The sequence below is a fragment of the Amblyomma americanum genome, chromosome 10, assembly GCF_052857255.1.
Source record: "Amblyomma americanum isolate KBUSLIRL-KWMA chromosome 10, ASM5285725v1, whole genome shotgun sequence".
Taxonomy (NCBI): Eukaryota; Metazoa; Arthropoda; class Arachnida; order Ixodida; family Ixodidae; genus Amblyomma; species Amblyomma americanum.
The window spans coordinates 70,694,653-70,717,409 of record NC_135506.1 but is presented as its reverse complement, the minus strand read 5'-3'; the positions used below and the strand labels follow the sequence as shown (position 1 = coordinate 70,717,409).

General features: G+C 45.9%; 1 protein-coding gene across 2 annotated transcripts in view; it reads left to right on the top strand.

The window, feature by feature from the left end:
- LOC144107156 (proton myo-inositol cotransporter-like) overlaps window positions 1-22,757 on the top strand; it is a 31,607-nt gene that overhangs the window by 1,772 nt on the left and 7,078 nt on the right. For both annotated transcript variants that reach the window (XR_013309236.1, XM_077640151.1), the window contains exons 2-8: window positions 9,611-9,770; window positions 12,740-12,951; window positions 14,083-14,191; window positions 14,731-14,894; window positions 16,333-16,444; window positions 18,961-19,196; window positions 22,301-22,453. Coding sequence is in view for 1 of the 2 variants with exons in the window: in XM_077640151.1 (XP_077496277.1) it covers window positions 9,611-9,770; window positions 12,740-12,951; window positions 14,083-14,191; window positions 14,731-14,894; window positions 16,333-16,444; window positions 18,961-19,196; window positions 22,301-22,453 (1,146 nt within the window). In the remaining variant the exon portion in view is untranslated. The remainder of the gene's footprint in view (window positions 1-9,610; window positions 9,771-12,739; window positions 12,952-14,082; window positions 14,192-14,730; window positions 14,895-16,332; window positions 16,445-18,960; window positions 19,197-22,300; window positions 22,454-22,757) is intronic.

Below are 22,757 nucleotides of genomic sequence, written 5' to 3'. Positions count from 1 at the left end.
ATATCGGTTTCACGTTTTTAAACACTTATGTTACCTTACTAGAATAGGTCTTCCTTCGTCTTATGTGAGATATAAAAATCACAAGCTCGATTATGGCATCTTCTGATCAGAAACCGGTGCTGCTGTGCTGAATACTGAATAAAACGTCTGGTGGACTGTAATGCCAGCTGTTATATGTATGCTGTAGAGGTTATTCCAGCAGGAACTAGCCTATTCCTAAAAAGCCCGCAAACTTGTGCAAGTTTAAAACTACGGAATAATTACCCTTCACATTCACTTGAGCAGAATTATATCTTTACACAGTCCAGTATTCTCCGTAATTAAAGTAAAGTTCATCTTGATTTGATACTCAAATCTGGGACCATTGCCTAATCGGGGAGAAGCTAGCAACTAAGTTAACTAGGACAGTTAGCAGATGGCAGGGTGGGGTCTGAGTAGCGTCGTTTAATTCTTTTTACTCGAGAAATGCCAGTGCTATGTCATCTGATGTATGAAACATCTAGTGGAGGTAATTGGAAACAGTGGCTCCATGTAAAAAACCGAAGAAGCCAACAGGATTTTAATTATAGTCTAACATGGCCCTGTGTTGTGCAGTGACCAAAGTGCACTAGAACTGTGATATAAATCCAGACACCTAGATTACGAATGTGCACTAATGCTTGTGAGACAATGAAGAGACGTTGCTGTATTGTATGGTAACGGGTAAGTGGTGCAGGTTGTCAGTAACCTCCATTGTTTATAGGTATAGAGGTAACGCCTAAGGTGAGGGCATGAGGCAGCCAGGTTGTGTGGCCATATGTGATAAAGATCTCTCTGCGAAGATGTATGTTGGAGCTGTTTGACAACTGCTAACAACTGTGACCTCAAGCTAATGAATTGCTTTCTGGATTGGAATGCATATTGTACCAGTGGCACTTTTGTAGGTGCTTGAGGAGGAACCTGCCTTTTATGAAAGGTTGATTTTATCTCATGGAGTTTCAGCCTGTTCAACTATGCCCCCCCCCCCCCCCCCCCCCCCTTTCATGCATTGTTCTGTTTATTCACAATCTGTTAAGGGCGTAGCTTGAGCAGCTGGAATTCTACTCAGTTGGTACTGGAAATTACCCGAATTTAAGAGGTGGCAAAGGGGTCGTTTCGTGTGAAATATTGTGAATAAACGTATGTGATGGTTAGAGACTATTTTCACGTGGTACATGATCTCTTGAGGAGACAAGTATTTTTGACGTTTTTGCTGGTTTCTCCTTGAACTGATATAGAATATTTGCACATAATGTGCTAAGCTCCTTGGAATTTTTTCAATCCGGTACCAACGTTGCTTATCAACCGGCCGTGCTGGTTCACCTGCCTACAAAAATTTTTTGCAAGCATATGCTGTTTATTGTTTAGTCACCTATGAGTAAAACATTTCCTGTAGCAATAAGCACTGCTATAAGTGCTTTATCAGTAATTAATGACCAATAGCACATTAATTACAGGTAAATGAAATGCTGAGGCTGACATAAATCAAATGCCCAGGCTGACAAAAAGGCCTAGATAAACTCCAAGTGACTTTTGACCGCCCAGAAATACCACATTATATTCCTGAAAAAAAAAAAAAAAATGTGTGTAAACAGTTTGCCGAATTCTTGACCCTTTCAGGCCCAGTGATTACATTTGGAATCACCACCAGTCTTTAGTTGAGCAAGAAAGTCCTGCTGTTTTTGCAGTAGTTCCAACGTTTAGCAATTCATCAACATATGTTGGCAGCCTTTTTCCTGACTGACATATGCTAGTAGGTAGGAGAGGGATATAGAAACTGCGTACACTTTGCTGTCGCCATCGCCCGGTGCTACGTCCTCCATTGCACCGTGTAGAAGAAAGAAAACCATTCTTGTCTTTCCTCCAATAACATGGGAGGGTACAAGAAAGCCTCATGTTACTCATTTACACATTTACAAGCAGTAAATCATTTTGCAAATAATTATGGTTCCAAATGGAATCACTGGAACCTGAAGGCCCTATTGTAGAATGAGCAGCGCGGTCGTATTTGAGATACCTGTGACTGCTTATGTCGTGTAAATGTTGCCTCTTTCACGGTCTATATGTAAAAATGAATGTTTTTTTCCGAAGATTACATATACATGCAGTGCTAGAACTTTTCATACGGAGAGGAAGTTTTAAGAGCAGCCCGCCAGACGTGTTGAGGTGTTGATTCATCCGATGATCAGGAATAGCAATCATCAGAAGTAGATCAGCAACAACAACAACAACCCAAATGCAAAGCATAAGAGAGAAGAATTGAACCTCTATGGAATATCTTTCATGCCAGCAAATTGAAAATTTCAGGATGATGCAGAACGTAGTGGTAGCACAACTACATCGAAGATTGAAAGCCGTACAGCTTTCCACTTCCGAAAAGACAACCAACTCGCCCAACAGTTCGTGTTGTGTGAACAAAAATGTAATTAAAGAAAAAGGCTTCTTGAGGATGCAGCATGATACTGCTGAACAAGGCAGAAATCGTGAATGGGAATCCCCGCTGAAAGGAGCTTCTTCACTGCACGAATACTTCAAATCTCAATCTTTGAGATATTCGCATTACAAATTTTAGTTTGTGCAGTTACTCGGTACTGTAAGCTTGAGGCTGGAAATCTGGATACTGGCAGCGTGGTTGCCCAGCCTGCTACACGGCATGTCTCAAAAGAACCGGTGCTCGTCTTCAACCAACTCGAGAATTGCGTTTGCATAGGGCCACAAACAGTGAGGAAATAACAAAAGAGGTGCAAGCTGTGTGTCATATCATTCTCTCTTATTCTTGGTAAGAACTGTAGCATCCTCTACTCTGGCAGAGACTATAGTGTAGTTTCAAAGCAGTTGATATTTATTGACGTTTTCAAAGAAATCACAAAAACTAAGTATTTCGCACCCCATAAATCATATTGATTCCATTTGGAATCATGCAGAAAAATATATAAAGAACCAACAAAACGTTGATTTTCTGATAATTATCCTCCCCCTAGCCATGCTGGTTTCTGGATGTTGATTTTTTTCTCTTGAACAGTTTTAATTTGGGCCGAAAAGGGTTAAAAAAGTAAGAGCTGAAAGTCCAACTTCTAGCTGTGAGACACAAAGTGGAGGGCCCTCAATTAATTTTGACCACCTGCCCTCTCAAAAATTTCAATTGACAAAAGAGATAAAACACTTCATTACTACGCATACGTGCTGTCATTCACTGTCTTGTCTTCTATGATGGGGCCTTCTTGTCATTGCTATGAGAGTCACTCCTTGTGCCGAGTGCTACGAAATTGGTTGCAGCATGCATCCAGCTGCAAAGCTTGTGATACGGGAACGGCAGAAACTGGCGCTAGGAATAATGAGCTTGCTCTCAGCAGAGCAGTTGTTTTGAGAGGTTCAGGCCTGTGTGCATGCATGCAAGTGGCCGAAGGAAGCCGCGGAACTGGGAGGGTAGAAAAAATAGAGGAAAAATAAAACTTGGCTTATTGTGCATGCTTTAAGGGTAGCTGCTGTGTAGACGTTCCCTTGGTACAGTGTAAAAGATGCTTCCTGTGGCATTTCTTTGCTGTGACCTGCTTCATCTTTGAGAAGTTATATATAGTTTGAATTTTCAGACCTAATGTAAGGTGATTATTAGAATTAGATTATAAGAATTTATTAGAAATAACATGCAATACACTATTAGAAGGAGGCAGAATGCTTACATAATTTGTAACTTTTTGCTTACGTAAAACATGGTGTGCACTTCTTAATAGTTACATGAATTATTTCAGAGATGTCAAATTATTTTTGTTTTGAAAAATAGAGAGGGACAGCCTCTTCTCTTTGAGCAGCTGTATCCATAGTATTGGACTGGTCACATTGGTGCGGGCTTTAGTTAAGAATAATTTGAGATACCATGAGATGTGTTGTAGGCTAACTTAAGGGCACAGTGGTTCCCATATTCACTATTCTAAATTTTTGATTTAATATTCTGCTTAGAGTGGGTACTTTTGCAGGGCATTTCTTATGCAGTCCAGCGTTCCCTCACTTCTGGTGTACGCACATCAGCACATTGTCATGGTGCCAGCATGCAGACTGACAAAGCAGGGAGTCAGAAGAAAACTGATTGTCGAGCAAACAGTTTTCTTACGAAAAGAAAATACTCGGTTGTGATAAAAGTGGCAGCAAAGGTTGGCATCAAATAGCTAGGCTTTCGATCAGCTGCTGTTTTTTTGAACGCATCTTCCCACATGCCAATGGCTTTGCAGATATCAGGAGTACCAGAAAGAGCCATATGCAGCGTGATCAATGAATGATCTGACAATGGTAGCCCTGCATTGTACCTGGGAAAAGTGGTATGATAACATTGTGCAACATTGGTGGCCTGAAAGAAGACATATGCTGTGTATGTGGCAGCATGCAGTAGAGGAAGTGTGTAAAGAAGTGCGGGCTGCACTGGTGTAGATTGTCTTGAGGACCACAGGCACACATATGTTGGACATTGGTATTCTACAATGCAAATTGGTATAAAAGAGCACTTCTTTGGCGTTCAACCATTAGCTACTCCAAAGCTGACTTCAAGCCCTACTTATCAGCATTGCTACCGGAGTGGCATCTCATCACGGTTTTACCCTCTAAAGAATGAGAGGATTGCCCTTATTAAGACTTTTTCAGGTTAGGTGTTGAAATAACGACTCTTTTGCCTTCAAAATCTGATCTGGTCATTCCCAGGTGTTACATTATGCTTCACTGTACACACCGGGCCTTTTTTTTTCTCTTCCTGAATGCAACGTCTGACAAACCTTCATGTTGTATTCTTTTTTTTTTGTATGCTAGGGTCTAAGCACATAAATAACGTGTATCACTTTGTCCAGTTGCTTGAATGGCACTTGATATGCTTGGGTATCGGGACCGAGGTCTTCACCGCATGACGATGAACTCTGCAGACGACGGAGGGAAGCCTTCAGGAGGGTTGGTAAACTTGAAGGTTTATTTACATATTTACAAGAGAAGCAGGGAGACCAAAAGTCAGAGATGAAGTGCCGTGAAACCAGCCAAATCGCGGCTTAAATACAGTGGATATTCTCTAGGCACCTAGCTAGGGAAACCGGTGGCTGATCAAGCGTCCAATGGGCAGACACACTCTTCATAGTCTCTTCCCTAACTCCGTGACCGCTCCGCCCCCACAAACACGTGCACAGGCAATAAGGAATCCTGGCGCCTTAGGGTCCTGGAATGCGGTTTCCGACCGGTTGACCAGGTGCATAAGGTCGTTGGCTTAGCAGGCGGTGATGCCCTCCATGGGAAAGAGGCGTCCTGGAATGTGGTTTCCGACGGGTTGACCATGGGCATAAGGTCGTTGGCTTTGTAGGCGGTGATCCCCTCCGTGGAAAGATGCGTCCTGACGGCCCCGGGCATTCCAGAGGGTAAGATGAATCAGCCGTGTCCGCCCCTGCTTTGTCTGGCCGCGCAAGTGCAAGCGAGCGAGGCGGGTCCGGCGCCTTTGTTCGGGTCTTTCTGCCGGTCCACGTGAGGGCGCAGTTCGGGAGAAACGTCGCATTCCATACTCCGGACGCAGGGATGAGAAACCTTTCGTCACAGCTCACCGTCGCCAGGAGCCGTTCCTAATCCTCTTCTCAGGATGACAGCATCTTTGGTCAAACATAGCTCGATGGCGCCTGCCGGGCTCGTCTGTTCCCGCTGTCGGGGCCTCCGATCACAACAATCCGTCCGCCGCCAAGAAGACGCCACGAAGTGGTTGCAGCTGGTCGGTGCATCACGAATGGGCGTCAGAGTCCCAGTCGGCCTCGTAGTAGTCAGTCCACTTGACCTGCACAGCTGGCAAGGGTCCTCAACAAAGCATTAGCGATCCGATCTGAGCTCAGCCCCTACCTCCGGCTAGGCAGCACGCGGCCAGCCTCAAAACATTGCCAGGTCTTTAATACAGAGCAGTATGGCTGCAAATTTTGGATGACTTAACCCTCGCCAACAGCTCACGCCCGGAAGTCTGCTGAACCAAAACTAGTTCCTCTTTGTTTTTCCTTTTTTCGCAAAAGACATGCGTCTGAAATTTGGTAAGAAACTTTTTTTTTTTTCCGGCAATGAGGTAGGTACGGAGAAGCAAGCAAAAAAAACAAAACAAAAACCAAAAATGATACGGTAGCTTTTCTCGAGCATTAGGGCATTTTACGCCAGATTATGCAGGAAGGCTACGACTGATACCGTCGGCATTCCCGTTTTCCCGCCCTTTTCGGTAGCGGTAGCCCGACTGAATCACTGATAGAGGACCGACTACGTCCCCCACCAAACGACGGAATTGTTCGCTAATCACGGGCACTAGCTTCATCGGAGCCTTCCTTAAATACCCTGGCTTTCCGACACGCTGACAGGTCTCGCAGGACTTTACAAACTGCTTGACATCCCTGATGCAGCCAGGCCAATAAAACTCCTGTAGAAGCCTAGCTTTAGTTTTGTTCACTCCAAGGTGGCAAGACCAACCCCCACCATGGCACAATTTAAGGATGCCTGCGCGGTATTTCTGCGGCACCACGAGCTGATCGAACTGGACCCCCTTTGAGTCCTTGTACTCGGCGTTGCATCTTCCTGCCGCGAGCCTCTCCGCTCGTCTCAGAAGCATCGCCTCCTGGGTTTGCCCCTGCCTGACCCGTCGTGGGAGAGCCTTCGTTCTTCCTACGATTTACTTCAGCTGCACTCTCGCGAGCCTTCGCACGAGTGAGCGCCTGGACGGTTCGATCGCCGAAACTACGACCCTCTTCTTGGAGCATCTGCTCCGACCGATTTGAAAAGGGGTACGGAAATTTTTCCGGCAGATTCGGTGATACCGCTGCCTCCGTTTCCAGAACGCCAAACGGGCCCTCTATTCTAACTCGTGCGATCGGCAAGCACGCGCTATTCTCTTCGGCCACCTGCCTAATTAATCCCTGCACATTCCCCAGTAAAATCAGCTGTGTTCACGTACGTGGAGTGGATTACGTCCATGGTGGCTGCGGAGTCCCTCAGAACCCGGCACGGTTTTCCATTAACCTGCATGTCTTTCAGGTATGGCTCTAGCAGGCGCATGTTCTCATCGCCCGCCTCCACCAAGGAGAGAACGATTTCCTGCTTCCTGCAAGCGTGGGCGAAGTGACCGGGCTCGTGACAACGGAAACACACTGGTTTCTTTCTGGCTTCAAAAGCCTTATTCCTCTCTTTTTCGGTCGCCCCCTTTGTGGGGTTGCTTGATTTTGCTTTGTGGCCCTCGTTCCGCTCCCAGTTGCGGCTTGCTGCCCCTCCTGTCTGGATCCGTGGAAATTTTTTTTCTACTTTGGGGCTTACGGGGGCACGTGCACCCTCTGCTACGCGCTTGGCATAGAACTCTTCGGCCAGCTCTGCTGCACTTTCTAGGGTTTTATTTCCCGGCCTGTCCTGCACCCACATGCGCATTTCTTCCCTCAAAGAGCCAAAAAACTGCTCCAGGCAGATCACCTCTATTACTTTATCGTGAGTTCCGTAAGCCTGTTCTCCCTTTAGCCATTCTTTCAGGTCTGCCTTAAGGTTATACACAAAATCCGGAAATGACTGGTTAGGCTGTTTTCTGGCTTCCCTGAAGCGACGCCGAAAGGCCTCTGCGGACAGGCGATACTTTTTTAGGAGTGCTGCCTTTACTTTAGTATAGTCTGCCGCCTCTTCTTTTGCCAGACGAGCGAGTACTTGGGCCGCCTCACATGGAAGAATGGTCAGAAGTTTCTGCGGCCAAGACTCGGTCGGGAACTCACAACTTTCACATGCCCGCTCAAAGTTCACGAGAAAGAGCCCTATGTCCTCTCCAAGTTTGTACGGTTGCAAGAGGTCCTTTATTTTTATTTTTGATGCTGCCTGGCTTGCCACTGTGTTCGGCACCTCTAGCCTAGTGCGTTCTGCCTGTGCAGCCTGAGCTATCTGTAGATCGAGCCGTTTTTTCTCGATCTCTCTTTCATGCTCTTCGCGCTTTCTTTCGTGCTCCCTCTCCTGCTCTTCGCGCTTCCTTTTTTCTTCATCCTCTCGCTTCTTTTGTTCATCCTCTCGCTTCTTTTATTCCCTTTCCTTCTTCAACTCCTCCTTAATTAGCTCCCAACATTCTACTATCTCCTCCTCGTCCGCACCGAAATCCTCAATTGCCCTAATCAATTCAGGTTTTCTACGGATCGACCCACAATCAATGCCCAATTCCCCGCATACGAGAACTAGGTCTGGTTTGCGCAGCTTCTTCCAGTCCATGACTATTTGAGCAACTGCAAGTCTCTTCTCGCGTGGTCAGAGGAGCCCCGGCTGCCTCTTATACCAACCTTCGATTACCTAGGCTAACAAATTTCCAAAGTTGTAAAACCTGGCAATGCTCCAAGAGAAAGACCGCGCACTTACCATACCAGAGTCAGGACCAGGCGCAGACCATCCCACCGCTGCCAACCAGTTGATATGCTTGGGTATCGGGACCGAGGTCTTCACCGCATGACGATGAACTCTGCAGACGACGGAGGGAAGCCTTCAGGAGGGTTGGTAAACTTGAAGGTTTATTTACATATTTACAAGAGAAGCAGGGAGACCAAAAGTCAGAGATGAAGTGCCGTGAAACCAGCCAAATTGCGGCTTAAATACAGTGGATATTCTCTAGGCACCTAGCTAGGGAACCTAGCTGATCAAGCGTCCAATGGGCAGACACACTCTTCATAGTCTCTTCCCTAACCCCGTGACCGCTCCGCCCCCCACAAACACGTGCACAGGCGATAAGGAATCCTGGCGCCTTGAGGTCCTGGAATGCGGTTTCCGACCGGTTGACCAGGTGCATAAGGTCGTTGGCTTAGCAGGCGGTGATGCCCTCCGTGGGAAAGAGGCGTCCTGGAATGTGGTTTCCGACGGGTTGACCATGTGCATAAGGTCGTTGGCTTTGTAGGCGGTGATCCCCTCCGTGGAAAGATGCGTCCTGACGGCCCCGGGCATTCCAGAGGGCAAGATGAATCAGCCGTGTCCGCCCCTGCTTTGTCTGGCCGCGCAAGTGCAAGCGAGCGAGGCGGGTCCGGCGCCTTTGTTCGGGTCTTTCTGCCGGTCCACGTGAGGGCGCAGTTCGGGAGAAACGCCGCATTCCATACTCCGGACGCAGGGATGAGAAACCTTTCGTCACAGCTCACCGTCGCCAGGAGCCGTTCCTAATCCTCTTCTCAGGACGACAGCACCTTTGGTCAAACATAGCTCGATGGCGCCTGCCGGGCTCGTCTGTTCCCGCTGTCGGGGCCTTTGATCACAACACACTCAACAGCAGATACTCATTTTCAGTAACATAAGACCTGTTTTAGTCTTGTCTCCTTCTTTCTACTCATATTTTTATGTGCCAAACAATGCAGTTAAAGAAGTGAAGTGGCATCATTGCAAGGGTACTGCCCTTGCTTAAATGGGGGAATGCAGATTTTTTGAGTGTGTGAAAATTTGATGGGCGGTGGTACAAACACACAGCTTGAGCTCTTATATTTAAGGCGTTCTTCACGCTGCTCAATGAATAGCCAGTTAACCAGCTGACGAGGACACCAGGCAATTGGTTGAACGTTTTTTTAATGGTGTGCAGCATGTTTGTGCTGAGCGATGTGCTTGTCTAACCCGACAGGTTTGGCATCCATGACGGTGCCAGTCTACATAGCTGAGGTGGCACCGGCTGAGCTGCGGGGGCTCCTGGTCACCATCAACCAGGTGTTCATCACAGGAGGGCAGTTTGTGGCCAGTGTGTCCGACGGCTTGTTCAGCCAAGACACTGAGAATGGCTGGCGGTCAGTCCCCCTCTTTTGTGTACTTGTTTGCATCTTGTACATAGCGGCGGTGTTGAAGGATCATCAGAACAAACTTTATCAGCCAGCTTTCTTTCTTGCAGCACTTGAAAGCTTTAACCAAATGAACCTGTGCCCAGGTGTTGTGCTAAATTGATGATTCTGTGACAGACTATTTTAAAGTGTAATTTTTCAACATGGTATTATTCCTTTCTATTTGGTGTGCAGTGTCTCTAAACTGTGACGTTTTAGACATAATAGCAATTGCCTGCCATCAAGGAGGTAAGGATTGTGGCAACGACTGAGAGACATAACTACCAAGTGTCCCCAGCTAAATGTAACCAAGCTTTTAAAAATATGAAGTGTTGTAGCCCCAGTGAAATTAACGAGGGTTGTTCAGAGTCGTGTGGCCTAGTTTGTAGTATTTTTTCGTTCTTCACAGTTAATTAGTTAAGTTTAGCTACCTTTATAATTATTGATTTGAGGAACAAAGTGTCAATGTAAAGTTGTAGACCGTCTCAAAAGACCACTAGCAGTGCTGTTTCCATCAAGATATGATTTACGTACCTTTATCTATTGGCCTTAAAAGAAAGCTATCACGTGACCAGCTGCTGGGTCACATCTCTGCCCCAATGTGCACACAAAGGATCATCGGGGAGAGCACTTCAGTAAAAATGGATTTTGTTCTCTAAGACACGTCTTGGGACATTTAAATGGCACCATTGTCACGTGGATGCTTTTTTTTATTGTGCGAGCTAAGGTTTAAGGCCGGCCAGAAAATTCTACTTTATGTTAACAGTATCTTGGCGCAAACATTGCAGTCAACTGTTTTTCAAAGTGATCTACAATTTTTCCACTGACACTTTGTTACCCAGGGTATTAATTAAAAAGTTATAGCTAATTAGGCCTAACTGATTAGTTACCACTGAAGAACGAAAAAAATACTGCAGACTAGGTCATGCGATTCTAATCTAAACAATCGTCGGTTGGTCTCACGTGGCTAGGACATTCCGTGTTTTTTAAAAGCTTGGTTACAATTTAGCTGGGACACGTGGTATATTCATAAAACTGTAACTTAAATACCTTAAATAGGCAGTTTACTGTCAAGGATGAGTGTAATCATATTGGCACATTTTTGTAGATCTTTCCCTATGATGACATTAGCAGAGGCAGAACCAGAGGTTTTGGCTGGAATTTGTATTTTAAATTTGCAGAGAAAGTCAGGCCACAGCCAATGGTTGCACAGTGCTGTGTTAAAAATTCGCGGCTCTTCAAGTAATCTGGCTGCGTCACCTGGAGTTGATATGCTGCTTTTTATGAATCGGGCTGAACGCAATACATAGCATTATTTTTGTCTTTTTTTGCTGGAGGAAACTTCAGATGCCTCAATTTTTTTTCTCTTGCAATTTGTCATTGTTCCTTGCACGGTTTAACCAAGCTTTCTCATCATATGGTCTGATGTTTTCAAAAGGCGGCTGCCGTTATGCTGTAGTTGACAGTGCTGCTCCTGGAAAAAGCAGTTGCTGGTGTCTGTGATAGATATCATCAGCTCATCAGCTTTATTTTGTTGGTAGTCATTTAAAGCCAATTTAGTGCTCTCATCTGTAGTCTTAACAAAATCTGTGCATCTTGTTTAATATCATGCACATTATTGCCGCTCCACGTTGTGTAGGCGGTGCAGCAGTTGTTGTGTCCATAAAGTTGCATGGAGTTACTGTACTAACTTCATATTGTGTCCCTGTCAGGGTTTGCGGACTTCATCTAGCATTGAGAAAGCAAGGCTACCTTATGTTTCAAATTGTTCTGCTGTGTTTCTCAGCACCACAGTCGTGTGTTTAATTGGGCAGGGAGCTTTCGATTGCTGCAAAAAAAGTATAGTCAATAAATGACTGTTGACTGTCCCTTCAAAGCATTAAGACAAGTTGCGTGGGCGAGCTGATCTGTCAGCTCATGCCTGCAATTACGGCATGACCCGGAATACTCCCCATAGTAGCTGACCTACAGGATGCTATGAAGTTGACTCCGTACCACGCGGAGACACTGTGTATCGTGTCCCTGTCAGGGTTTACGGACTTCATCTAGCATTGAGAAAGCAAGGCTACCTTATGTTTCAAATTGTTCTGCTGTGTTTCTCAGCACTACAGTCGTGTGTTTAATTGGCCAGGGAGCTTTCGATTGCTGCAAAAAAAGTATAGTCAGTAAATGGCTGTTGACTGTCCCTTCAAAGCATTCAGACAAGTTGCGTGGGCGAGCTGATCTGTCAGCTCATGCCTGCAATTACGGCATGACCCAGAATACTCCCCATAGTAGCTGACCTACAGGATGCTATGAAGTTGACTCCGTACCATGCGGAGACACTGTGTGTCGTGTCCCTGTCAGGGTTTGCGGACTTCATCTAGCATTGAGAAAGCAAGGCTACCTTATGTTTCAAATTGTTCTGCTGTTTTTCTCAGCACCACAGTCGTGTGTTTAATTGGGCAGGGAGCATTTGATTACCACAAAAAAGTGTAGTCAATAAATGGCAGTTGACTGTCCCTTCAAAGCATTAAGACACGTAGAGATGGCAACCCTAGAAGCAGTCTGTAAAAGTTCTATAAAAGCTAATGTTTTCCCGCTTTGCACTTTCCAGTATATTTTTATGGCTGCTGAATCATTTCAATTTCACTCCCAATAGCAACTCACTGGCCATGTCGTTCTGTGCCTGAGCGCATTATCACAAGTGCAGTCTTGGCTATGGCAGTTACATTCCATGGGAGCTGAAGTAGAATAACACTGCTGTACCAAGATTGCGGTATGCATTGAAGAACTGCATCTGGTCGTAAATTTAAATTAGCCTGGAGCACTCCACCATGGTGTGCCCTGTTAACTGGTCATAGCTTCAGCACATAAAAATCAACTAGATTTATTTTACTAGCATGTTTTGCTTGGTGTAATTTTGAGAAACCCCGTGGATTGTGTTGTTGGCCCTGCAGGTACATGCTGGGCCTGGCCGGGGTGCCATCCCTGATCCAGCTGGTGGGCTTTTTGGGGATGCCCGAGTCTCCCCGCTGGCTTGCTAGTAAGGGCGCTTACCAGGAAGCCATTGAGGTGCTGCGTCGGTTCCGTGGCCCCACCGCCAACATTGAGCCGGAGTTTGATGCCCTCAAGGCCACCTGCCTCGACGTGGACCAGGACGAGGAACATTGTGAGCACCCTTAGGGTGGTACACCAGTAGTGTTGTGGGCTGAGGTGTGGCTGGTCTGCCGACGTGATCTGTGCGCACCATGCCAAAGGTAGACTAAGGTCAGGGCAGCAATGAGTGGTGGAAAGGAGAATGGGAGGTTTGAGCTTAAGAAGACAGGAAGGCAGTAATGTGGATCATAGAGCTTGACATCCTAGCTGAAATGAAGGTAAGGGATGGGACTTGTGCTTGGTGCGTAATGCACAGAACAGATAGCTGTTAGTTAACCCCTTAGAGACACCTCTTGGGATGCCATGGAAAGACATAGCTAAGGGAAGCAGGTGCTTAAATGGGGGGTTTGGGGGAGGGAGATACCTAAGGAGATTTGCTGTGATATGTAGTGGCTGGCACTGGACAGAGCTAATTTATGATGTCTGAGAGGTTTTTGTGTTGCTAAATTTAACCTAGTGATGGTGACAGGGATGACTGGGTACACCAAAGCTGCCAGTGATATTGATGTTGAGTCATGTCTTGTTACCTGTGAGGGTTCAGTTGTGAGGAAATAAATGTGCCTGCATTGCAGCATGCAGTAAGCTGAGAGTTTTTAATTTCAGGCTTGTGATCCCAAACGCAGTAGAAGACATGGGGAAGGAAAACCACATGTTTTGCCTTTCCCTGTCTACTATTGTCTTTTTGTAACTAGCTCCCTCATGTTAAAGTCTCAGCTCATGCAGATCTCACATTCTGACGCTTATTGAAGAGACAACCAAGCCTTTGGTATGCCATCTAAGAACTGTCTGGAGTGATGTTTCTTGATAAGCAGTCAAACCATCCCGTTAACGTTTGATTTCATTGCAAATGAAGCAACGTACCTTTCAGATTATTGGCTCTCGTAGGATTGGAAAGTTGATTAGTCACAAATGGCCTTGGTTAAATTTGCTGGAAAAGTCAAATCAAGCAAAGGTGAAAAAAAAAGCTCATGAATTGCCATCACTTATGGCCTTTCATGTGATGAAATTAGAGAATCTGAAACAATTGATGTTAAATTAACCGAAATCTTTTGTAATCTCTCATGGAGTGATCAGTTTGTAGAAGCTTTTGAAGCATGGAACAGTGTTATCATTTTTTACTCTTATTCTTCCTTCTCTCACACAGCTGGGCCGGTGTTGATTCAGGTGTTGCGAAATGGTTCACTTCGCCTAGCGCTCATCGTGGGATGTGCTCTGATGATGTTTCAACAGATTGCAGGCATTAATACTGTCATGTGAGTAGAAGTGGTCACACACTTCACCCGAAGTGCTCACCGTTTTCTGTTGGTGTGTCAAATATTCTTGCATGTGATTTTCATTATGGCATCTGAGTTGTTTGTTACCATTTTAATGTACTGTTGCAGTAGTGCTAAGCCAAGCAGTTCTGATTTTTCTGGATCGCAGCATTAAAGCATATGAATGGCTTGTAGGCTGAGTTGCAAGTTAGTCTCGTGCTTATACATTACATGCCAGTTGCTCAGACAGGCTTGCAGAGAGTGGCAATGGCTAATGCTTGCAATATAAACATTCTGCCTTAACCCACAATTCAGATGTCCTTTGTGACGAATGGTAGATGGCAGTGGTCGACCACCTGTTAAGAATTATCCTGCGACCCACTCTGCAGAATTATAATTCCTTGCAGTGTGCATGCCTTCAGGGGTGCCACCAGGGTCAACGGCGCACCGGGTGTGGTGGCTCGCCCCAAATGAGTGATAGTTTGTACAGAGCGCAGACAACATGGCCTCATATGCCACTGCTACGCTGTTTTCTGCAGGTATTATGGCGCTACAATCATCCAAATGTCAGGAGTGCACGACGCGTCCAAGGCGATCTGGCTGACTGCTGCGACGTCCTTTGTCAACTTTGCCTGCTCCTTTGTCGGCATGGGTCTAGTGGAGAGGATTGGCCGTCGTCTGCTCACCCTCCTCAGCCTTGCAGGTGAGGGCCCTTGCGGAGAGAGAGGATGCAAGGAAAGGGAACCCACTGCATAAGCGTGGTGCCATGCAGTTGTATTAGCCAGCTCAGTGATGAAAGCACTCTAGTGCCAAAGTTTGCATAAAGACACTGAACAGACAACATGAGCATAGCTGACTCCTAGGTTTTTCTTATCATAAGGCATGTGATCCTCACTCTAGACGGTCTTTTTGGTCTGTATCAGCCGCCGTAAAATCGACCATGTTGTTAGGGATTGTGGCTGACCCGTTATGGTATGTCACTGGTTATGGTCTTCGGCTGCGAATCCCAAGGTTGTGGGATTGAATCCCAGCCACGGTGATCGCATTACGATGGAGGCAAAATGCAAAAGTCACCCGTGTGCTGTGCAATATGAGTGCACGTTAAAGAGCTCCAGGTGTTCGAAACTAATCTTGAGCTGTGTCTACTACTGGACCTCGCATAGCCCAGGTGCAGCTTCGAGAGGTTAAACCTCACATAGCTTGCCATAGCACTTTATTTTTATGTTAGACATGAATGAGTACACAGGGCTTCATTGAGTCTCATCATCCACTCGAGAAATGTAGTGTGTTTTGTTAAATGTGGAATGCGTCATGGATTCTCAGCATGTTTAGGAGCCACTCCCCTTGGTAAATAGAACGAAGTGAACTAGCCAAGCACAAACGCTGAGTCTGCCTGTCAGTGGGGCTGTTGAGTTGGGGGATTTCTTGCGTTCAAAGTGATTTTTTTTAGCATGGACAGAGTGTGACAAGTTCTTCGGTTAGATTTTTGTGGTGCACACAGCAAGTGGCAAGGTGTGTCACATGGACTGAAGCAAGTTTTAAGAGCAGCTTGACTGTTAGCCACTAGGTGGGTAGCGGATGTGCCGCACGAGGGGAGTCAAGGGCTACGTGAAGGAGGGGTTGGGCAGCAGTAATTTGAGGATTGTAGGGCAAATGGGCATTCAGCGAGACAGTGGGGGAGGTTGGCGTAGTGTATAGAGAATGTTAAACTGAATTTTTCATATGAGACGAATGGATGAGGAGGAGAGTGCGGGGTGGGGTAATGGAGGGGGTCTACTAACTTTCTCGAATGTTGTAGCCAGGTATGTTGATGTGCTTCCAATCTATTGAAGGGCCTCCGGTCTGGACGACAGGTATGGCCAGGGAATCTCAGGTGCCCAATGTAAAGTTGCGTGGGCGAGCTGATCTGTCGGCTCTTGCCTGCAATTACGGCATGACCCGGAATACTCCCCATAGTAGCTGACTCCGTACCACGGGGAGACACTGTGTGTTCAAATTCTCAAGCAGCTATCCAAGCCATTCAAACAGGAAACTTTCAATCTTACCTCCACGAAGAGTTGATAGGTGCACTGACTGTACTCTCCCCCGTGCCAGTCCGGATTAGATGGGCCAGCTCTGTTGTTTTTGTTTTCATTTTACAGGTGTGATAGCAAGCCTTTCAGTGCTTGCAGTGGGCTTTCAATTGGCTGATATGGAGTCTCCTTCAGTTGGACCTGGTGCAGTCCAGTCGGCTGGTGTTTGTGGCAATTACAGGTAATAACTTACAACATTCTGTGGGCGGTTATGATAGTCTTTTATTAACGTCCAGCTGTTGATTATACATTGTGTAGTGAAGTCTGTGGTTCTGAAGTCTGTGTGACAAGGGTGGCCCTGGTGAACACTCGCAAGGTTAGGTTACACGCAACATAAATACTCCCGAATGTAGAAGATTGGACAGCTGGCATCGTAGCTCAGTAGAGAACCGGATGTGAAATTCGGATGCAATTGGCTAGGATGCCACTGGAGGCACGTAGGTGTTTTTTCTTCTTTCCTATCAATTAAGTTTCAGCCGTAAGGTGATTACACTAGTAGTTTCTCATTAACACTACAAATTAAAAAAATTATTCTCCCATGCTTTTCTTGGTTTCGATAACTGTTGGCTTTCTTAATATGTGTGTCATAATGAACTACTCTTTTCCTACCTTCGTCTGTGACTTTCCAGGTTTTCTAGTAGGAAACGGAAAATACTGGTGCCTATTTGTAAACTTTGTTTTTTCATTGTCTGCTTATGCATCAAGATTTGACTTTTTATCATAAACCTTTAGAAGAGGTGCAAATTGTAGAAGGGCTTTCACTCATTAGAATAACCAGCAGGTCCATACCGCTGTACAGTTCCAGTTTAATTTTAGGAATTTGCAATCTGCTCTTTTCCCTCAGAAAAAGAGAAGAGTAAATAGTTTTAGTCCGACTATGTCACCGACCATGCTAAAAACAAGTCCAAAGCCAAGAGCTGTCAAAGCATGCATGGCAGCTTTTTGTTGAGTACGTGTTATTTTTTCGTGTTTACAACATTACTGCCTGGCATATGCACTAAATTGGGCTACTAACAAGTAGAAAAATTTGTGTAATTTGTGACTGCTCTGGCTTTATATTACTTTTCTCCATTGTGGGCACGATTTTTTTACCCACGTCACTCTGAATCTTGAGTGTTTTTCGTCTTGTATTGGTCGCAGACAATATAGCACTGAGGTTGGATCATGTGGCGTGAAGCTTGCATGCTTTTTTGCACCAGCTGCTCATCAATTTTCTGTGCAGTGTGAAGTTCCAACATCAACCCTAGAGGACAACTTGCAGATGTTGCAGAAAAGTGCTGTCTGCAAGACTGAAGCCATAATTTTCATGTTTGTGTAATCTGCCTTTTCTATTTTCGTGGGCTGCACCTGTCACGTGGTGGAAGAAATTGTATCGTAGGATGGTTTTAAATTGTTGTCAGGCTTGAACTGTGCAGAGGGTAATTTACTGGTGCGTGTTGTGTTACTACACAAAATGTAGAAACGCTGTTAACAAAGAGGACCACTTTCTCGCATTGCTGAACGCTTTGTGACTTGTAGGGATTCTCGACTACCGCCTTGTGCTGGGGGCCCCCTTAGCCTACACTGGAGATGTATGAGGACGCCTGGGAAGCATGGAATAGAAGTATATATCACAAGAGACTGGTTATGCATCCAGTCACGCTAATAATTTATACTTTTTTTATCGATGTGCACAAACTTGAGCATTTCATGGAAAACCCTGCCAGTTCATTATGCTAATTAATGCATGTATTACACTGCTCCCCTGCTTGCAGTGTGGGACTTTCTATACAATAGTCTCTGAACTACTATACAACACCCTGAATGTGCCTGGCTGGGTTTGTATGTGTACTTAGATAACTGCACGGCATCCTGAAAGGTGTTGTTCAAAAAAAGAATGTGGATTAGCTCAGCTAATCCAGGATATACAAAGCGAAAGGTGTCGGCGTTCATTGTGTTCATTGGTGTTGGCATTGACAATGTTCTAGATGCCGATGATTTTGAGGAATGGAAGGGTGCATAACTGGCTCCTTGGGTCGCCTCACTCGCACTTTGAGGTAGATGGGGCTGGAGAGAGAGAGAGAGAGAGATGTGGGCTGCATGCATTAGCGCTTACAACACAAGGTTGTGGCAGACATGCAGCACTGCAGCAGTAGGCCACAGCGTTCATTGGGTGACCAACCTCTCTTCATCAACCATTAACTGCCACCTGCAAGGGTGGCAGGGTGGGCGTGCTGCCTATCAAGTGTGTGGAATGCACTCAACATTACAGATGCCAAGCCGCGTCTGCTCGGCTAGGTATGGTCAGGCAGCAGCTGCTTCGCAGCTGTGGAGCCCCAGTGCTGTGACGGCGAAGACTCGACTCAGCGGCGCGGCGAAGTCACGTGATGCGTTAATATGACAGCGGCACAGCAAGGATGTTCAAGGTCAAACTGCAGCCCACGGCGAAATCGGCGCCGCAAGGCCAGTAAAGCTTTCGCTTTAAAAAGTGGGTTTGACTCAAGAGCACAACCTTCAAGGACCGTAGGAGTGTCTTCACGAATCCTAAAAGGCTTTTGGCTTCCAGTTTGAAAACAGCTGCTCAAGTGGATAAGCGCTCATGCAAGACTGTTGCGAAGAACGTGCATTAATCTGTTCTTTGCTTCTTCTAGCTGCCTGGCCTCACACTGTGTATAATTGTGACTGTCTGATGCGAGCTTGTGCTCCCTTGCATTTCAGCTCATGCTCTACCTGTACTGGGACCTCTGAATGCGGCTACTGCTACGTGCCGGACGTTCCAACAGCCAACTCCACCTGCCTGCCGGTCAACCCCAGTGACCTGGACGCGTCGCTGGTTGGCAATTGCCAGCATACAGCGGGCACACCGTACGTGTGGGCCTACAACTGGTGCCCCAGCCGGTACTCCTGGATGACCATCCTTGGCCTGATCCTGTACCTGTTCTTCTTTGCCCCCGGTACGTACGCAGAGGCTGGCCGTGTTGTCTGCTGGTGTCACTAGTTACACTACAACAAGTAGTCTTTGCCAAGGCTGAATGTGCTTGCTCCTCACTTGTATAGTGGAGCCCTTACGGCTCCTGTAAAGCTTAAAATGTTTTGAAAAATGAGGGCAAGCATCATCCTTATCTTACAGAGATTTGGAGCTTGAGGGATGACAGAAGTGCCCCACTATGTGACTGAGAAGCAGACCATGCAGCCTGGTTAGTTTTGGAAAATGAGGTGCCTCTGGTTAGACTGCTTCCTTATCGAAAGTTTTACTGTTTTTGAGTGTTCTTGTGCGGCCCATACCTCAAGTTACACTGTCGTAGAACACAAAATGCTCTGTCCTTGTAGAGCTACAGCTGACTACAGCTGACACCATCAAATTAGGAGATGATTTCTAGAATTTGTTTGGGCATTAAAGGGGCTCTGAAATACTTTCTGAGGAGAGCACATCAACTCGCTTAGTCACTGCATTGTGCTGTCATTAGCACGTGAGCCAAATAATACACTTCTACACACAGCAGAGAACCCACACTCACGCGTGAAAGTTCGTGCGCGACTCACGCGCGAGTTCTTTCCGGCAACATATTCACGCTTGCACCCACCTCCATCACACCGCTCCTGTGTATACCAGTTCAGAGATGGTTATTGTCTTTCCAACGTGGGGCAGCTGCCGTGGCCACGGCCAATAGGTAGCGTACCTCTGGCAGGTCGGCAATCTCCACCCCCCACAGTGAAGCCAACAAAGGAGCTCTGACCTTTCAGCATGCAAAAAGTGACGAGAGAAAGGCACAAAGACACTGAAATTCAAATTTTGGCTACAGATATCTCAGCATCTACAAAGCACATAAAAAAAATTCTTGCTGGGGGATATTCATGAAGTGGCGTCCTTTAACATCACAGCCATATCGCAAATTTGTTAGAGCCCCTTTCAGGGCCCCTTTAAAGCAAGGTGTGTTTGGCTGCAGTCTTTGTGGTTGTGTGCCGCACTGTCAAGGCTGGCGTGAATGGTGCATGCCAGTCACAAACTATGCTCAGGAGAAGAGAAGTTCTAAAACTTGGCCTCTGTCTTTATGGCATGAGCTTTCAGCTTGTGCCAACAGTTTGTAAGCGGGCATATAGTTAGCCCACTTATTACCTTTTGCGCATCAGGCAGTGCTATTTGACAAGTATTACAAGTTATACTGTCAAGGTATTGCAAATTACATGTTGCACTATCACCTTTTGAAAATTACATTAGGTGTACCCTTTGCCAAAAGTCTTCAGGTGTGCTTGTAACCAGACTAGTGCAGTACTTTTAAGGTGCTTAAAAAGCTATTAAATTTGTGAGGGGCGAGGACGGGAGCTCTCCTCACCGCCCTGAGGTTTTGAGTTTGAGTGTCATAAACGCTCCACTGCAAGCAAGCCTTGGAAGCAGACCCTCTTTTGGCCTGAAGACTTTGTGACCAAGGCTGTACATAGGCTGTACCCGGCTTATAGTAAATTTGCATGTTGTAAAAACATGAGTATGGTAAAGTGCAACTGCAGTCCCATTTTGTCTTCCATAGATCACTGTACATTTTCTCCCCCCCCCCCCCCCCCCCCTTTTTTTTAATACTAATCGCATTTTTAGCCACCGTGGTGGCTCAGTGGTTATGGTGCTTGGCTGCTGACCCGAAAGACGCGGGTTTGATCTCGGCCACGGTGGTCGAATTTCGATGGAGGTGAAATTATAGAGGCCCGTGCACTGTGCGATGTCAATGCACGTTAAGGAATCCCAGGTGGTCGAAATTTCCGGAGCCCTTCACTGCACCGTCCTTCATAGCCTGAGTCCTGGGGCGTTAACTTTGGGGCGTTAAACCCCCATAAACCATAAATCATAATAGCATTTTTAATAAATAAATTGGTTATAGTAAAGAGCGTGTGGCCATGGCAACATACTTCCCGTTGAATGGTGGCATCTTTGTACTCGTGCAGTTTGGGAAATATCTAGAGTGGCAGATGCGTAATCGAAAGGCCAACAGTCGACTGAGGCAAATAGATATTGAGGGTATAAAACGGCGCTCCTTGAGATGGCTTAAACACGAGGCTTGTTGTAAGGAGAAGCCAACTTTGAAGTCCTTGGGACCATGAATCTGCACGCATGAAGAAAAATGTCGCTATAGATGTGGAAAGATGGCAGCGAGGGCCATTTAAAAAGGGAAGGCAGTAAAAAAAGCAGTGAGGGATTAAGGAAGAGGAAAAAAGAGCAAACGCTCACAGCATTGGGCAGTGCGAAGAGCATAGTAGTGGCGACACTGTGTGGGAGGTTTTGCTACGCTCAATTGTGTAGCACGCATTTCTTAAATATTGCCTTTTGAATGATACTGAGGCTCCCGTATGACTGCACTGCATTCATGTAAAGCTGTCGTTTTTGGACAGACTCCCCCTATATTTTCTTAAATAAGGTACTTCCACAAGACTTACACAAAATTAAAAACACGATAGAATAAAGCTTGATTATTGAAGCTGCATCATTACCTCATGATGAGATGAGTAAAGCAGAAAGGAAATAAGTGTTTCTTTGCTTAATCAGTAGTGTGTTTAGTGAATAGGCAATTTACCCGACAGTATCCATGCTCAAAGCCGTGTCGTCACCAACAACTAAAATACAGCATAAACTCATGTAAAAGGCTCATTTTTTTCAAATATGTATTTGGGTGTGAATTTTGAAGGTGCAGCCCATACAAGGATTAAAAAATGAAAGAATAACCATATTTTTGTCTCAGTTATCTAGCCTATAATCAGGGAGCAGCCCCACGAAATTTTACAGTAGTAATGACACTGATGTAGTAAAGAATTTTCCTGCTCTGGGCAACCTTACTATAGAATGTTTCTAGATATATACATTCATGTCAACTAATGGCATAGGTTACATGGGCACATTTGAAAAAAAAATGTGCACTTAGAGTCAAAGTGCTTCGGTTTCACTTTGTCTATATTACCAATACACTTGTGGAGAGCACTCAAAGGGAACAGTGCCATTGGTTTTGAACTGGCATGCATGGCTTGAGCGTCTCACCTGTTCCTTTTCTTTTTGTCCTTTGCGCACCGCCGGCAGGTCTGGGAGCCATGCCATGGACCATCAACTCTGAGATCTATCCACTGTGGGCGCGCTCCACCTGTTTCTCGGTCGCAACTTCCTTTAACTGGGCCTTCAATCTCCTGGTGTCCATGACTTTCCTCACCCTCACGGAGGCACTCACGAAATACGGTTAGTGCCTCCTTTTCATCTCCCACATTGAAGGCATGGGGAGGCCAGAAATGTAAATGAGATTTAGACTTCATAGCAAGAGCGGCACGGAGAATACTATCCTCCTGGAGCGAAGGAGTTTGGCAGCTTATTTGATGAAACATTTTGCATTCTTTATTTCCATCGTTCAGTGCATTCAAAGGAGCCTCTCTCTTTAATGCAGAAATGCATTCTCTCGGGCTTGTGCACTCGGTGCTCACCCACTTTTGCATCTGCGTTTTGTGGATGAAGAGCAAAAAGAAGTCGTTGATGAAGAAGAATGAGG